The sequence below is a fragment of the Euprymna scolopes genome, chromosome 4 (assembly GCF_053919585.1).
Source record: "Euprymna scolopes isolate OS-2025 chromosome 4, ASM5391958v1, whole genome shotgun sequence".
In the NCBI taxonomy this organism is placed as follows: Eukaryota; Metazoa; Mollusca; class Cephalopoda; order Sepiida; family Sepiolidae; genus Euprymna; species Euprymna scolopes.
The window spans coordinates 180457439-180476976 of NC_136485.1; the positions used below are offsets into that span (position 1 = coordinate 180457439).

Genomic DNA, 19538 nt, shown 5'->3' on the forward strand with positions numbered 1-19538 from the left:
TGATTTGATTGAAATTTTCTATCTCTTACTGTTACCTTTAATGGGGAGAGGGGTTCTCTGCTTATCTCTCCCTGACTCACCATCATATAAACAAATGCACTTTTCTAAAATGTAATTTGTTCAATCATTACTAAACTATCGGATATGTCTCTCAACAGTCAATCAGTCATCACTATTCATTCACCTTAAATGACCTGTGCTGGTTACGAAAACCAGATGGCCCAATTCCCATTCATATAATGCTGTCGGCAAGTTTGCTAACCCAACAACAATTCCGACAAGGTTTTCTTCTTCAGGTCTGTTATTGCAGACATTAATGATCATGGATCTTCCGTTCCCTCTGTATTTGGTTTTTCTGATGAGATCTATAGTTGTGTTTCCAGTGACCCTGTCGAGACTGTCAGTGAACTCTGTTGTATTCCTCTGCTCTTTTTTTTTTTTTTTTTTTCGGCGATTTTTTTTTTTTTTTTTTTTTTTTTTCCCAACATGAAGCTTTTTTCCAAGCCATCTGCCCACATGAAATGGTTGGAGAACTTTTACTGTCTGGCCTGGACAGTATTGAGTAGTGATCTGCTGTGCTCTGCCTTACACATGACTTCATTTGTCTTCTTTTCTATCAATGAGATTCATAGAATTCGCCTTAAAAATCAAATCTCCGCTGTTTTGAAATGACTTTCAGCTGCCTTCATTACTGTCCAACATTCGCAACTGTAAAGGAGAATCAACCATACATATATACATCTTCAAAGTTCTGATTTTTGTGTTCAGTTTTATGTCACAGTTTTCATTTAACAGCAGAATTTTCTATTCCCTGAAATCCTGAAGCAGAAAAACAATTTTCTTTCTTGACAGATTTTCGATTTTTCTCCAATTTGAAATATTTTTTCTGAAAAAAAAAAATAAAAAGAACATGTTTGCATTAACCCTTTCAATCCTATAATTTTGTCACATAATGTTTATTTTGTTTGAAACTATTTTAGGTGACGATGGAAGTTTCCTTGCTGCTCAGTTGTTCATTCTGCCTTCCAAAAAGAAGAATCCTGAATATTATGAAGTTGTTGAAGATCCCATTGATATCAATTCCATTGATAGCAATATCAACACTGGCCAGTACAAGAGCATGGAATCTTTTGAGAACGACATTTTGAAATTATTCCGTAATTCAGAGGTAGATTATTTCTTTCCCCGATTGATTTGATTAAATATTTGGATATCTCTCAGATAAAATATTATACGTTATTTTCAAACAAATTGATTTTTTTTTTTTTTTTTTTCAGTATACAATTGTAATTTGATTTCAAGTTTTAGTCCTATTCTCTTTTGACAATATATAAAAATACTAGCGAGACTACCCAATGCTGCTTGGGGGCGTAAAAAAAATAAATAGAATTTAAATAGTGTGTGTAACAGCTTTTAAATTAAAATTTATATCTCTCCATCATTCTTTTTTTAGCCATCACTTTATCTTTCTCTCTTTGTCTATCCTCCACAATTCCATCCTTTTTTTCACCTCTGCCCAATCAATGTTGCTCTTGTTTTAATGTATTTGAAAATAATAATAATAATATAAATTTTTTATAACTATCCCCTTTAAATGTAAATATTTTTTCTAGATTTTAGATATTATACCTCCAGATCAACACCTATCCAAAAGATATAAACTTTGCGGGTTTTGGTTGATAGTTTTAGAGTTTTAGCTGGACATACAGACCGACAACTGCCCTTTATGTAGGAAATTTTTACTAGAAAAATATGACTCATTAGAGTCATCAGTTGAACTCAAGTTTGATTGTTTGAATCAGAAAAAAATGAGTCTACAAAGTTTAAATATTATAAAAGATAAAATCCGATATTAGTCATTGTCTTTATATCTCTCCCTCCTACTTCTCCGTCTTTTATTCTATGCAAAATAGAATTACTGCTAGGTGTAAATATTTTGGTATTCTAACAAACATTTAGATCAAGTTTTAATGTTTCAGAAATGATTATTTGGTTCTTGTCCAGAATTCCTCCTATACTAACAAACAAAAATCTGTATGATGTACATAGCCATCACAAAGCAAAAATATCATCTTCCAAAAACCATGTAAATTGATCAAGTAGTTTTATTTTAAAATTTCTTATCTAAATCAAATTTTATGAGTAATCGAAGAGTGGCCATCTTGTTCGCTATTTTAAAAACAATCAGAAAAAAAGGAGATAATTGAATAATTCAAATTTGCAAGAATAATGTTATGTTTACGAATTCCCATTAATAACTTAAAAATCATTTTTATCTGTATGATGTACACATCTATGATGAAGCGAAAATATTGTATACCAAAAATCACATAAATTGATCACATAATTATATTTTTATAAGAAAATCATTTTTAAATGATTAATGGGAATTCGTAGGCATTACAACATGAATTTAGTATGAAAAATTGAGTTATCTTCCTTTGTTTCTTGAGATTTTTTTTTCAAAATGTCAGACGAAACAGTCACTCCTTGGAATACTCATGAAATTCAATTATTTTTTTTATTTAAAAACATAATTACTTGATCTATTCGCATAATTTTTGAAGTATGATTGTTTTGTTTTGTCATGTGTATGTACATGATATAAATTTTTCTTTCTTTTTTTTTTTTAAGAATAGGATGAATTATGGACAAGAACCAAAATTCTATAATTCTGCTCTTTTTATTATTTTTTTTTTTTTACCTCAAAAGACATTACAAGTCAATCATGGTATTCATTGTCAATATTTTCATATGCCCAATACCTCACCGTCCATAGGATAGGTGGTTACTTGTCAGAAGTGTTCATACAGTGTATCTTATAGCGCTTAAATCAAGGTTGGAATCAGAATTGCTTCAGTATTTATACATCATCAAAATATCAATGTCTGCCATCTTTCAATCATTATACAATATGCATGTATATTTGTGTGAGTATAAGTTAACCTTTTGTTCATTTTTGACACTTGTTTATCTGACTTTTAAAAAATTTTATTTTAATTTTTCAGAAATTCTTCAAACGTAAAACTGAAAAGGGCAAACAAGTTCAGTGTTTACGGAAAGTATACAACACAACCCGGAGTAGAATATTACCCAAACTCCAGGAAATCATGGGCACGAATATCGTTAACAACTCACAGAATGAGACAGAGTCGAGGGAACCTGTTGAAATACGCAACCGAAAACGTAATTTGTTCTTTTCTATTTTTATGTTTGTATTTCAATTATTTGCATTGCTTTCAGTTAAAATCCATTCTTTTATTTAAGAATTTGGTTCTTGTCCTTGTCCAGAATTCCCCCGTCTATTAAAAAACAAAAATACAAAAATATCTGCATGGTCTACATACCTGTGATAATGCGGAAAAATATCATGTTCCAAAAATCACATGAATTCAAATTTTTAATTAAGAAAATCAAATTCTATGAATAACAGAAGAGCATCTGTCTTGTTTGCTATTTTCATAAATTTTAGAATTTATACTAATATTGCCATAACAAGTGAGTATGTAATGTTTTCACCTGAAATGTGTTCTTTTAAAAGATCACCAATGTAAACAAGCACCATATTTTGATTACTCCAAGAAAACTAGGATTTGTCATCTATGATATATTGACCAAAACTGAAAATTTTCACAAATCAAATATATCTATTAGTTTTTGCTGACAATCCACACATTTAGTGATTTTTGTTTTGATTATTCAAGAAATAGTAATTGTAAGGGGAGACAATCCATGCTTTATTTGTTTTAGTTTTGTTTTAAAATTTCTTTCACCTGTTTATTTTCAGACAAAGAAGGTGAAGGAGAAGAAGAAATTATCCGTTGCATTTGTAACATTTATCGTGATGAAGGCCTCATGATTCAGTGTGAAAAATGCTTTGTAAGTATTTCCTTTTTTTTTTTTTCACTCAATAATTTTGCTTTTTGACCTTTTTTAACTTATGCATTTACATTAGACAAATCTCTTTTTGGTTGAGCCTTTTTCATTTCATATTTAATTTAGAAAATTAATAGAACTGTCTATGCAAATGAATTTTAAACAACAGCTTGTGATTTTATAATGATTGACTTTTTTTTTTCACTTCAAACAAGGCATAGTGCCACTTGAATGCCGGTGATTACTATTTGGGATTGTGTCAAATGGAGAACTGTGGGTAGTTGAGCAATGAAATGTCTGTTCACATTATATTTAAACTTCTATATGTCAGTACAGTCAGAGAATTCCAAAGTTTGGCAGTCTATAGGAAGAAAATAATAGAATAGAAGTCTTTTCAACATATAGGAACCTCAACAGTGAAGTTGTGGATTGCTGCTTGTCAGGATAGTTGGGAGTATGTGTGTTGATGGGGGGGGGGCACAGATGTGACATTGTGGCGATGGGACAGAAGTTGAAGCTTGGTCATTAGTGTGGAACCTATTAGATTTAAGACTACTTTTTGGAGTGTTGTCTAAGAGTTAGAGTGCAAGTAAATTTACTGAAAACTGCATTCCTTAAATCTGCACAATTAGGCTTTAAGAAAATTTTTTAAAATGTGTTTCCTGTGAATGCAATAAAATATGAGTAATTATTTAACATAAATTTTATTGTTTTTTTCTGATGTGTATAAATGTGCTTTGAGTAATATTTGATGGTTTATTTTGTGTAAAAAAAAAATATGAATAACTTTGTACTTTTCAGATTTGGCAACATTGTGATTGTATGGGGGTTAAAGGTAATGTCGCAAATTACCTGTGTGAACAATGTGATCCACGTTATTATCCCAAGGTAAGATAAACTTTTTTTCCCATTCTAGTATACCTACCCCCACTACTTTTGATCCTTGTAATATATATATTGCCTAGCAAGCTAGCCAGTGTTACCCAGTTGTAAAATACACTTAAATATGATATTTTAATTTATGTAAATTTTGTATTTATAACTATTATCGAACCAATTCTCTATTTATAGTGCTTATACACTTATTGTATCGTGCTATTTTTTTAATAGTGTTTTCAAGTTTAATTCCAGTTTTTAATAATATCTTTTTATTAAATTGTTAGGTGAAAGTACAGAATAGTTCCAAAATACCCTCCCCTCTTCATGTTAAGAATGGCTTTCTAAATGATAACATTAATATTTCAGCATGGTACAATAAGTGCATAAGTACTCATTGTACCATGCTGAAATATTAATGTAATATGTAAGTAATATATAATAATCAATAGAGTATTGGCACTATAATAATAAATACAAAATCTACATGAATTAAAATATCATATTTAAGCACATTTTATGACCGGGCCATGCTGGGGTAGGGGGACACTTCTATATATTAGGTACAATATAATAATAGAGTACTTATGCACTTTATTATTATATTGTACCCAATATATAGAAGTGTCCCCCTACCCCAGCATGGCCCGGTCATAAAATGTGCTTAAATATGATATTTTAATTCATGTAGATTTTGTATTTATTATTATAGTACCAATACTCTATTGATTATTATATTGTACCCAATATATACTGGTGATTTAAAAATTAAAAAAAAAAATGACTTGTATGTCATCAGTTAGAATCAAAACCAAAACATATAGCTCGCCAGCCTTATTCATTACCATCTGACCTAAATCCATATGCATACAAAAATCTAAAAAAGAAATTATGTTGTTAAAGATATAAATATATATTTGCACATGCATAGAAATAACATATTTAGTTGATTTACATGTGTCAAGTTGAAATTTTTTTCCAATTTTGGCCCCTTGGCAGCTATTTTTACCAGCTAAAGACCAAATTTGTTACACAAGTTCAAATCCCTTATATACTATGCTTTAGTCTGTAGATCAAAAATTGAAAGAGGAGTTTGGTAGAGGTCGTTCCTCACACAGACAAAGTCACTTTTATGTATATATACAGAGAAAGATGATTGATGGGACCATTTCAATACAATTACTGATTGTTTTCTAAATTCCCAGTTCTGATACAATTATCGATTCTTTTAAAATCTCCAAATATTTAACTGTAGAGTTGTGTTTGTTTTATTTTTAGATTACTATAAAAACTAATATGTGCATATATTGTCACAAACCTAAAATACCCTTACGGGAAGTGGAGATGACCTCTAGATTTTACTTTTATTGGTAATTTAAAGGCAATATTTATCATTTAATAAGTAGTTCTGTGAATAGAAAATTAAGTTTTAAACAAAAAACAAACAAAAGAAAAAAAATTGTTTCTAGCATCGGAAACTGTTAAAATGTTTTGGACTACTAATGAGGTATGACCCCAGTGCTATGGACGATCTTATTTATAACTACGGTTAGGACAATCAACTAATGAGAAACCTCTGACTTCATTCTAAAAATATCGAATTTTGGATTCAAGTCAGTTCGCTGTCAACCTCAATCTTGAACGACTGAACCACTGCTGATCGTGACTGCATTGATTCTTCGCCGATTTGATTTACTACCGCCATCTTTGTTGAACATAATGTCTCAACATTTAACATGATTCATAAATTTGTCTACCCTCCAAAGTTCCAATTTTCAATTAATAATCCCAACACTAATATCTACTCATCCCATTTTGATCCTTGTAATAATGCACCCTCATAAGTAATCAAATTTTGTTCATTTCATTCATTATTTATTGTTTGAATTCAAGAGAAAGATTCCCAATTTTTTTATGTGTTGAAGGTGTCCGGTTCTTATTTAAAATTCAACTTAATAAAAAAAATTTTTAAATACAGAAAAATCTTTATGATGTACATACCGGTAATGCAACAAAGATGTCATATTCTAAAAGTTATGTAAATTGAACAAGTATTTTATTTTTTATTAAGAAAATCAAATTTTTATCATAAAGCCAGATAGACAACCCCCTGATAGCAAAATTACTAAAAAATTAACTGAATTAAGCAGTAAAAAAGAAATCATTTTCTGCTGGATACCGAGCCATTCTGGTATCAAAGGTAACAAATTAGCAAATTCCACAGCAATAAACGCCTTAAACCTCCCAATCGATGACAATTTTTAAAATTCCATACATAGATCTAAAAAGACATATCAACGCATATACAATAGAGAAATGGTAAACTTACTGGAATAAACACCCTAACAACAAACTTCACGAAATCATGCCAAAAATTAAAAAACAAGAACAAAATACACAACTAAACAGAAAAGAAGAAATCAAACTAACAAGAATAAAAATAGGCCATACCCACTTAACCCACTCATATCTCCTAAAAAAAGAAAGCCAACCCATCTGTATACCTTGTCAAACACCACTCACAATAAAACACATATTAATTGAATGTACTGATTTTGTAACAGCAAGCAATCGATTCTACAAAGAAAACAATATTAAAGAGTTATTCGATAAAATCAATCCCCACACCATATTCTCATATCTTAAAAAAATTTGCCTTTATTAAAAAATTTAAAAAGAATCCTTTATACAACAGTCCTGGATATGACTTTAAACTATATCTGATGGTGAGGCCCCAGCTTGCGGGCTTTGGAAAGTGTGGAGCCATCCTTTAATTGCAATTGCTCCCAGGTCCACTCTGACCCGGACTGGTAGTACCTGTTAGGGTCCCAACTATGGGTTAAATAGAAACTGACTTAAAAAAAAAACAAATATACTCTATTAAAAAATTGTTCTTCAAAATCACTGGATTCGGCATTAAATAACCTGAAAAAGGTTGATATGCCGTAAAACAAAAGCGAAAGAACTGACCCATCAAATTATCGCCCCATTAGCCTCCTCCCACTTTTTGCCAAAATATTTGAGACCATAATTAACCATGCTCTAGTCCGACACCTTACAGATGCTAAACTTCTGACTGACAAACAATGTGGATTTAGACAAGCCCGTTCCACAGCAGACATCCTCACTGTAATCTCTGAATGTATATACCATTCACTGGACAAAGCGGGGGAGGGCAGAGCGGTAGCTCTAGATATATCTAAGGCTTTTAACAGGGTATGGTATGAGGGTCTCCTCAGGAAAATTAAATCATACGGTATCACTGGTAGAATACTTAACATAATTAAATCCTTCTTAGATAAGAGAAAAATCCAGGTTGTCCTCGACGATCAAACATCTAAACAGTGTGATATAAATGCGGGAGTGCCTTAGGGGTCTATTCTTGGACCTCTATTGTTCCTAATATTTATTAATGACCTCCCCGACAAAACTGCCTCTGAGATGGGTATATATACTGATGATACCACACTCTATAACAGGCATGACAGGAAAACAAAGGAACACATATCTAAAGAAATGGCAAAAACACTAGAGGATGACCTCCAATCTGTAGTGGAATGGGGACATAAATGGATGGTCACATTCAATGCTGCCAAGACTAAACTGGTTTCCTTCAATAATTACAAGAAATCTTCTCTGCCACCAATAGCAATGGCCAGTGACTCCCTGTCTGGGAGTACATCTTTCAAACTGCTTGGCCTAACGTTCACAGGAAACATGAGTTGGAACAATTATATTGAAAACATTGCCAGGGCCGCTGTGAAAAAGGTAGGCTCTCTCTACCGTGCTAGAAAACTACTGACACCTGAAAGTATCTTGTACCTCTATAAGGCCACCATTCGCCCATGTATGGAGTATTGTTGTCACATTTGAGCTGGTGCATCTCTTGCTAGTCTCTCACTCCTAGACGAGGTTCAAAAGAGAGTCGCCAATCTGACAGGCCCTGAACTGGCATCTAAGCTTCAGCCTCTGTCCCAATCGACGAAATATTGCATCCCTCTGCCTGTTCTACAAGTATTTTAATGGTGAATGCTCTGACGAACTGCAGACACTTGTGCGCCCACGACGTAGACACCCTCGACAAATCCGACAGGCAGCTAAATCCCACTCCCACACAGTAGAGATGTAAAATATCTTTCTACTCCAGTAGTTTCTTCCCCAGAACCGCTAGACTCTGGAATTCCATTCCAGGTCCCTGCTTCCCTAACTGTACTGACATGCAGAAGTTCAAGTGTAACGTGAACCGACATCTTGCTGCCCAAATCCCAACATAGTGCCCCCACAGTTGCTGCCCCTGATAGTAGCCCCCTACACCAAAGTGGCAATGTGCCTTGTTTGGGGTGAAAATGTAATAAAAAAAAAATTAACTCAATTCGACTTAAAAAGATCAAAATCAGCCTTAAAATGGATACAATTGTTTTAAAAATTGCTAGAAATCGTAAAAGTGATTTTGTATATAAAAAAGTATTTGCTTAATTACATACATCATTTTGTTTTGTTTTGTTAAGTTGGACTCTAAATAAAAAGATGCTGCTAGCTATATCAGTCGAAATGTTATGAATCAAGAATAAAAAAAATAATCGTAATCTGAAGGTGACCGTACCAGGACTTCCTTGACACTGACTAAACTCAGTCTAGACCTCAACAAATGTATAGAGTTTCGAGGCACAGATCCAGCAAATCATGGCATGATCACTCCAAGCTAATTTGGCTATATCCTCAAAAGTAACAGGCCATATCTTACTAACATAGAAAAGAACACTCTTTACACAAGAATTGTAGAAGTAACTTTTGTTGTGCAGGGAGAATCCATAACATGTAATGATGGAGAAGAGCTCTTTAAAGTTTTTTTTTATGCTGATCTCATCCTAACAGTTGTAATGTCATAACAGCCTCCCCCACACACACACCCACACACTTCTTTCCATTGACATCACTAATGTAGCAGAACATGCTAAAAACTTCAAGTTGTTCTCCATCTTAGTCTAAGTAGGTAGGAAAGAAAGTCGTTTCTGTACGAGTACATATATCTTAAAGGTTTTTCTGTATTGATTTCTTTTTAAATCAAGTCAAATTTTAAATAAGAACCAGAACATTTACTATTTCCAAGTATACTTTCATTTTCATACATCAACCACACCCTGACTGTTTTCTCTCCATCATTCTTTCTGTTTGCACATGAATGTTTTGTCTTTTTTGTAGGAGATTCTCATGGTTCCTCAGCCGTCAGATGCCACTCCTCGTAATACATATTATATGACTTTGATGCGAGATGATATGCAAGTCCATGTTGGAGATTGTGTCTATGTAATGCGAGACAATCTACTGAAGAGAAGCTCTGACGGAACACCTGTTCGAACATCTTATCGTCTTCTGTCCAACATCAGTCCTGATAAATTAGATATTTTCAGGGTGGAGCGGCTATGGAAAAACGAAAAGTGAGTGAATTTACTTGAAACAAAGAAAAGTCAAGAAAAATTAGATTATGTTTTTGTTATTACAACGTTGCCCTTTTTTTTTTACTTCCATTTTTGTTTCATTATTATTTTTTTTTTTTAATTGTAAAATAGTTTTAGTTAAATTTAATAAACTTATGCTATTTTAAATTTCATTTTTTATTTAGTAGAAGTCATGCCATTGTATATCAAGAAAACATACCTTATATATATATATGTATATAACATATATTACTAATATTTCCTAGCGGGAAAATGTTTTACGTAATGGTTTCCAGATTCCTTATAATTGAGAAGTTAACATTAATTGATCTTTTCAGTTGTTTTTGCTAGAATAAAACACTTTAGATGTGAAATATTTCAGATGTTTATTTTATATTATAAATACTCTAATGAATTGGTATTCAGAATTCCACAATTCTTTATTTTTCTTGCAGGTTTAATTGGTCTTTTTTTTTTTTCTTTCTTTTTTTTTGGTCCCCCGATTTATGTTTTCGGTGGCGTTCATGGTTCCGTGCATCCGTTAGTCTGGACTATTGCCATATAATCATCCATTAGTTTTTTCTGAAATTTTGCCACAAATTGTATTTCATTAAATACACAGTAAAAAAAAAAAATTTTTTTACAAAAATTCCCGTTGCGCCCCCAGGGGCTTAAGAAGTCAAAAATCCCCCAAAATGGCCAAAAAATGACACATTTTGCCCCATAACTTTTGATCCATCCATTATTGTTCTTAATATAAATCCAGTATGGGTGACCTTGGCAAAATTCTGGTTCGCGTCCCCAGGGATTTTAGTGCTAAAAACGCCTCTTTTTGTGGCTCTTTTTTTCATATTTCTCAACAAAAACTTGATATGTCTGACTATATTGTGGTTTTTCATGGTGGTCAACTCAAATATACATGTGTTAAGGCCTCTAAACTGCACCATTATCCATTTACACTGGGATTCAGCATCCCCAGAGGTAAAAAAAATGACACTTTTTGCCCCATAGCATTTGATCTATCCATTAGATTTTCCTGAAACTTGGCCAAAATGTGGAGGTCATTGTTCTTAATATAAATTCAGTACGGGTGACCCTGGCAAAATTCTGGTTCGCATCCCTCTGGGACTGGCTAAAAAAACATGCCTTTTTGGAGCTCTTTTTTCGTATTACTCAAGAACTTTATATGTATGTCTATATAGTAGTTTTCCATGGTGCTGAATTCAAATATATATGTCTTAAGGCGTCGTTTGTCCATTTTCACTAGGATTCGGCATTCCCAGGAACTCAAAAGGGGTCACAAATGCCCCAGAATTGCTAAAAATGACACTTTTTACCCCATAACTTTTGCCCCATCCATTTGATTTTTCTGAAACTTGGCGAAAATGTGAAGGCAACCTTGGCCCTTTACACTTCTCACATTCAACATTTCTTCACTATTTTTTGTGGCGTCATCTCATATGCAGCACCAGAGGAGGACCACGTACGCGCTTTTTTTTTTTTTATTTCATTTTTCCAGATATTTTTTCTAAAAATAAAATATTTTGGATAATTATTCTGAAAAGAAAAAAGAACATTCCAAAGTAAAGACTAAAATATTTTTTATAAGATATTTTTAAAAACAAAATCATTTCAAAGTAAATTATATTACATTTTTTTTGTTACAGCATTTCCCAGTAGTGTTTTTACTTTCCTGTTTTTTTTTTGTTTTTTTTGGATTGTAAAAAGATGTTTTAATTTTTTTTTTTAATTTTTCAATTTATAATAATGCAAAAGAGGTAGGAATACCAAAGCAGCAAGGTAGCCAATAGATGTCAGACAGAGCAAATTCACCCAGAAACTTATGATCCCTTTTTTTGACAGCACATGCATGATCTACCTGCACTGGGTTCTCACTGGACAGACAGTCAACAAAAAATACTATGTTGAGGTTTTAAGGAGTTCAATAAGAGATTCCGTCAAAAGAGACTAGTACTTTTCAAATCAGATCAGTGGCATTTCCACCAGGACAATGCACCAGTCCACAACTCCTTCCTTGTCAAAAACTATTTGACCAAGATAAGTTCCTCACCTTCCCTATAGTCCAGACCTTGCTCCCTGTAGCTTTTGGTTATTCCCTAAGCTCAAGGAAAATCTAAGAGGCTGTTGTTATGAGACAATTGAGGAGATGAAAGAGGCTGTGACGAAGGTCATTAACACACTCACACAAGAGGACTTCCATGAGGCCTTCCAGAAGTTGTTGGAACAGTACAATAAGTGCATTGCAGCCGGAGGAGATTACTTTGACAAGGACTAGAGTTTCATGTGTGTACTATCAATAAAAGTGTCCATACAAAAAAATGTCTGGAAACTTGGCTCCTCATATATTACTAATATTTACTAGCGGGACCTGTGAAAATTCCACAGGAGACTCATTCATATGTGATATATTGATGTTGACATTCTGTAGATGTTCAGTGTAAATGAAGACACTCTGATATTATTGTAGCTCTTTTGTTAAAGCTGCAAAAGTATTTATCTAAGCTAGCATGAACGCCCAGTAAAACCCGGTCATAAAGTACGCTGAAATATGATATTTTAATTCTTGCAGATTTCGTATATTATAGAGTTAATGTTCTATCGATTTTTAAATATTATAAAGTTGCAATTTCAAAAATAAAAAAATATATCCATATGACTTGGGTGCATTAGCTTGAATCGAAACCAAAATAAAAACTTATGAAAAAAAAATATATATATGTTTATATAATTTGAGTTTTTTCAGCCATAACCGAAACCAAAACTTATGAAGAATTCTTGATAAAATTATTTATATAAAAAAATAGATGATTAAGTGCCATCAGCTATAGTTGAAATCGAAACCAAAACTTATGAAGAATTCTTGGTAAAGTTGAAATAGAACATAACAATTAAACGGCCCGGATAAAAGGACACACACGCAATCATATTAATAGACAGGCCAAACTATTTGCCAAGAACTTTGCATCTAATTCTACCCTATGTGACGAAGGCCATCAACTCCCCATATTTCCTCCTATAACACAGAACACGCTAGGTAACATACAAATATCTGTGCATGAGGTTGCCAAGCTAATCAAGAACCTTGATTCCAGTAAAGCAACTGGCCCTGATGGCATCCCAATTATAGTGTTAAAAAAGCTTCAACCAGAACTTGCTCCCATACTTACGAAACTGTTTAAGCGTTGCCTTAAGGAGAAGTGCTTTCTGACTCCCTGGAAAACCTCATCAGTATGCCCTGTATTTAAGAATTCAAGTGATAAGTCATCTCCCTCTCAGTACAGACCAATAAGACTCCTGTGTGTTATGAGTAAGTTGCTGGAATCCATATTAAATAGAGAAATAGTAAACCACCTCAGCAGAAACAATCTTCTTAGTGACACACAATATGGTTTCCGTTCTGCAAGATCTACCGCAGATGTGCTAACGGTTATATCTCACAGGATTAGTGAATCTCTTGACAAAGGCTTCCTTTCTAGGGCAATTGCTCTTGACATATCAAAGGCCTTCGACAAGGTATGGTATAAGGGCCTACTTCACAAGATTTCCAGCTATGGTATAACTGGAAATGTTTTCTCAATCATTAAATCATTCCTCTCCGATAGGCTCATAAGAGTAGTGGTCGATGGACAAAAATCAGAGGCCTGCAGTATTAATACTGGAGTCCCTCAAGGGTCAATCTTGGGCCCAACTCTTTTCCTGATCTACATCAATGACCTCCCTAAACACATACTAAAATCATTCGTTGACATCTATGCTGATGACACGACCATCTACGGCAACACATCAAAGGCTGTAAATGACAAAGTTCTCTCTGATTCTCTCTCCTCTGATCTCAAGCGCGTGGTTCAGTGGGGGAAGACGTGGCTGGTTACCTTTAATGCATCTAAAACCAAACTCCTATCTTTACATCATCAACGCTCTGATCCTCATCTGGCATCAATTAAAATGGATGGCTCTCGTCTAGGAGAAGCCCCGTGGTTTGACAAGCTTCTGGGTTTGTCCTTTACTCCTGATCTAAAATGGAACACGTACATCAAGTCTGTTGCCAAGGTCATTGGAAAGATGGTGGGATCCTTCTACTGCTCCAGAAGATATTTCACTACTGATGCAATTCTCTATCTATATAAAAGCCAAGTACATCCAAGGATGGAATACTGCTGCCATATCTGGACAGGAGCTGCTAAAAACAGCCTATCCTGCCTTGACAGAGTACAAAATAGACTTCGTGGTTTAGTGGGGGATACCCTTTTCTCTACCCTGTAACCTCTCTCCCACAGAAGAGACGTTGCAAGCCTATCCTTGTTTTATCATTATTTCCATGGCAGGTGCTCGTCTGAACTCCAATCTGTGGTCCCCCCTTGTCAATCTTTCACGAAAAACACCCGTCTAGCTGAATCCACTGTGAAAAATTTCCCCCACTCTTTATCTGTGCCTAAATCAAAACATGGATTCCATGAACAAAGCTTCTTTCTTAGAACTGCATGCCTGCGGAACTCTGTTCCGTCTGCCTGCTTTCCACCTGACTACAACTTGGATGTGTTCAAGTCCAACGTTAACAAATTCCTAATGAACCGCCCCCTTAAGTAAACACTTCATCAAATCTCCACACTAACGTACTGTACTTGCAATAACCCTTATCCCTGAGTGGCTTCCGGGCCTTGATAAGTGGTGACCATTGTGTAAAAAATATATATATATATATAGATTAATAAATATTATTAAATGAGCAATCATTTTCAGTTGAAATTCAAATTTTGTTTTTCGATAAACTCATCAGATCAAATTTGGTGGTCATTTTCGTTTGATTTAGCTCATTAATATAATGTTGACGCATTGCAAGCATGATTTTCTCAATTTTGCATGCATAATATTAGACGGGTTTTAGATAGAAATGATTTCTCATTAATGTATAACAAAAATGTAAAATAATTTTTAATACCTATACAGAATTTTTCTTGTATTCTTCTATGACCACAACTGTTAAACGTTACCATAACTTTTGTAAAATTTAGAAGCAAGCTAATTTATATGATATTTAATGATGACATGATGAATGCTAAATGCACAGATTGAATGCATTTTAAAAGTATCTGGTTTATTTTATAGTTTTCTTTTTGGTTTTTGTTGCAATATTTTTGGCCAATTCTATTTATAACCATGTGTGATAAAAGTAAGCCAATCAAATGTCAGAATAGCTTTGTGAAATGACTGAAACTTGTTGAACTTTTCAGTGATATCGTTTCCATTTCAAAACGAGAAGACAACTATATTTTTGTTGATATTAACTGAAACAAATCTTTGACTGGGAACGCTTCTCTAAACGGATTTATACTATCATTCATTTTTGTTTGAAACTACATTTTTCTATTCCCAGAATGATTTTACACTCAAGAGTTTTTGTTTTTTTACAACCTGTTAGCTGATGAATACAGTAAAAATATTTTTTTAAGTAAAGTTAATATTAAAATTTCGGAGCAAGGTATTTTATTGTTACTGAATCAAATGATATACTTTGAAAGTATTTCTTACAAATAAAATGTGAAACAAAGAAATAGAAAGAAACTTATTGAACTTGTGTTTTTATTTTCAGAGACGATAAATTTGCATATGGCCATCATTATGTGCGACCACATGAGACATTCCACGAACCATATCGGAAATTCTTTGCAAACGAGGTAACACATACTACTTCATTTTTGCTTTACATTATTTCTGGGGCTTATAATTTATAACACACTCAATTATAATACTTGTCAGTTTTTTTACTAAACTAAAAATAGAAATAATTAGTGACAACAGTCATAGAAACAAACGTTCACAGATGGCGTGTGCATATTGTAAAAAGTCATTGGTGCTCAACCCCAAAACCTAACCAATAGGAAAAAAAAAGGTGACGTATGCAAATTAAGATGCAGTGGGATTTGGGCATATAAAAAGACGGTATCTCGTTCCATTGGGCAGATTCTTTTTGTTGACTGGGCGGAGTTGTTTGAACGTACAGTTAATCGCATGTCAGTGGGAAGAAATACAGATTTTCTACAAACACCGAAACAGGAAAAGAAAAAGGATTGTAGGTGTGTCAAGAACGTTGCAAGGTAAAGAAGAAAAACTTTTCTCTTTTTTTTTTTCTTTGCAGGAACGTTTAATAGTATTCGGCAGTTCAAAGACAAATTTTAATTTCAACCCTAGGAGCTATTTTGGCATTTAAAAAATGAAAGCATCGAGAGATTGAAAATATTAAATGAGTCGCGTCGAATTTTGAAATTTGAAAGCGTTGAGAAAGGGAAAGATTAAAATGATTCACATCAAACTTGGAAAACTGAAAGCATCAAAAAATGAAAAGATTAAAACGATTCGCGTTGAACATTTGAAAATTGAAAGTGCCGAGAGATGGAAATATTAAAGGATTCGACTTAGACTTTTTTTTACTAATCATCATAGTATAATGGAAAATTACGATTCAACTGACTTTTTTGTGTTTGGGAAGCTAGCATTGTCTGACTGTGTTTTTGAGAGCCTATCAGTGCCTGTGTTTTTAAGAGACTGCCAGTACCTAGCTGTGTTCTTGAGAGGCTAGCAGTAGCTAGCTGTGTTCTTGAGAGGCTAGCAGTGCTTAGCTGTGTTCTTGAAAAGCTAGCAGTGCTTAGCTGTGTTCTTGAGAGGCTAGCAGTGCCTAGCGGTGTTCTTGAGAGGCTAGCAGTGCCTAGCGGTGTTCTTGAGAGGCTAGCAGTGCTTAGCTGTGTTCTTGAAAGGCTAGCAGTGCTTAGCTGTGTTCTTGAGAGGCTAGCAGTGCTTAGCTGTGTTCTTGAGAGGCTAGCAGTGCTTAGCTGTGTTCTTGAAAGGCTAGCAGTGCTTAGCTGTGTTCTTGAGAGGCTAGCAGTGCTTAGCTGTGTTCTTGAGAGGCTAGCAGTGCTTAGCTGTGTTCTTGAAAGGCTAGCAGTGCTTAGCTGTGTTCTTGAGAGGCTAGCAGTGCTTAGCTGTGTTCTTGAGAGGCTAGCAGTGCTTAGCTGTGTTCTTGAGAGGCTAGCAGTGCTTAGCTGTGTTCTTGAGAGGCTAGCAGTGCTTAGCTGTGTTCTTGAAAGGCTAGCAGTGCTTAGCTGTGTTCTTGAGAGGCTAGCAGTGCTTAGCTGTGTTCTTGAGAGGCTAGCAGTGCTTAGCTGTGTTCTTGAGAGGCTAGCAGTGCTTAGCTGTGTTCTTGAGAGGCTAGCAGTGCTTAGCTGTGTTCTTGAGAGGCTAGCAGTGCTTAGCTGTGTTCTTGAGAGGCTAGCAGTGCTTAGCTGTGTTCTTGAGAGGCTAGCAGTGCTTAGCTGTGTTGAGATGCTAGCAGAGTCTAGCGAACTGAACAGATCGGAATTTACAATGTCGTTTGAATGCTACCATTGTATCTGGAGGAAGGTACATTGGCCCTTAACTAAAGATGGCCGAAGGTTGATGCAACTAAAGTGAGTCGAACCTTTTTTGTTTTTTAATTGGCAGTACTTGTAGGATTCGGTTGAATTTTTTAAAAGATTGTTGTTGTGAAATGAATATATTAAAATATGATTCGGTTGAATGTTAAATGCACATTTGAAAGTCAAAGTGAAAATTCATCTAACTGTGGATAATTTTAAATATGTATTCAAAAGCCGAACTTTGCGAAACTTCGCTATGCTACAGAGAAGTTTAAATACGCATTCGAAGATTGGGCTTTGTGATAATTTGTTCGACTATGGAGAATTTTTTATTTGCATATGCAAGTTAAACTTTGAAGATTCATCATTCTAAAGAAGAATTTTGAATGTTAATTCGCATGCCAGACTTTAAAATTTGTTATTTTCATGAAAAGATTGAATTACGAATCGAGTCTGACTTTTGAGGCCTGTATTGTTAAGTTTAGAAATTTTTAGAATTAACGTTGTATTGTGGGTCAGTTTTATCTGCCAGTGGAGCACGGGCCAGTTTTGTCTGGTGGTGTAGCAGTTGTAATCAGAGAGATTATTATACAACGATGATGAAACTTAGCCAGACGATTTACACGAGGCAGGAGTGGAAGCAAATGCTCCTAAAGAAGCTCTACTTCTGATAAGGAGTACCCGACAAAAGCGATCACTGTTGGGATGTTGCTTGTATGATTATGAGATCAGAGAGGGGTGGGATAACAGTCATAGAAACAATCGTCCAAGAGTAGCATGTGCGTATTGTAAAAAGTCATTGATACTCAACCTCGAAACCCGACTGATATGAAACGAAAAGGTGACATGTGCAAATTAAAACGCAGTCAAATTTGAGCATATAAAAAGATGGTATTCATTGGGCAGAAGATTCTTTTTGTTGACTTGGAGTCATTTGAACGTAGGTTAATTTGCATGTCAATGGGGAGATAAAAATACGGATTTTCTACAAACGTCGAAACAGAAAAAGAATTAAACATGTAATTCCTATTGACCACAAACATGCAACCCAATAAACATGCAAACCATCTGGTTCATGTTTATAATTGTGCTTGAGCAAGAGAGGATTAGTTGAGGGCTCAGCATTACCTACCATATAATATGGCACTCCTGACACAGTTACTATACAATTTATATCAGATGTAGAGAGGAACAGCATGCAATGCTATCTTATCTATTTTTTTCATTATGCTGTTGTTCTAACAACAATGGGATCTTTAACTTTTTAAATTATCAACTGTATGGAACACAAAACACATGGTGATATTATCAAATGAAAACGAATCTGGCAGTAGCACAACGAGAATAGAAAAATTGGGTGCTTGTCCAAAATTCCTCCAATGTTAAAAACAACATTAAAGAAAAATCTGTATGATGCATGTATACGTGACAAAATGAAAATGTCATGTTCTAAAAATCATATACATTAATCATGTAGTTTTATTTTTATGAAGAAAATAAAGGAATATGGCATGATTACAAAATCCGAAAATCAGAAGTGAAGTTGTAATTGCGTTTTCTTTTAGTTACTCCATCTTTGAATCTTTGAATTTTCCTCTCTCTCTCTCTCTAATATATATACATATATATATATATATATATATATATATATATAAATAAATTAAAAATAATATATATATATAAATAAATTAAAAATAATATATATATATAAATAAATTAAAAATAATATATATATATAAATAAATTAAAAATAATATATATATATAAATAAATTAAAAATAATATATATATATAAATAAATTAAAAATAATATATATATATAAATAAATTAAAAATAATATATATATATAAATAAATTAAAAATAATATATATAAATAAATTAAAAATAATATATATATATAAATAAATTAAAAATAATATATATATATAAATAAA

The 19538-nt window shown here is 33.5% G+C and overlaps 1 protein-coding gene across 2 annotated transcripts in view; it reads left to right on the forward strand.

Annotated features, from left to right (window-relative positions):
- The window catches only part of LOC145270461 (uncharacterized), a 198696-nt gene that overhangs the window by 159849 nt on the left and 19309 nt on the right, over window positions 1-19538 (forward strand). For both annotated transcript variants that reach the window (XM_080126098.1, XM_080126103.1), the window contains 6 exons: window positions 981-1168; window positions 3009-3186; window positions 3788-3879; window positions 4678-4764; window positions 9955-10190; window positions 15802-15886. In XM_080126098.1, coding sequence (XP_079982224.1) covers window positions 981-1168; window positions 3009-3186; window positions 3788-3879; window positions 4678-4764; window positions 9955-10190; window positions 15802-15886 — 866 coding nt within the window. The remainder of the gene's footprint in view (window positions 1-980; window positions 1169-3008; window positions 3187-3787; window positions 3880-4677; window positions 4765-9954; window positions 10191-15801; window positions 15887-19538) is intronic.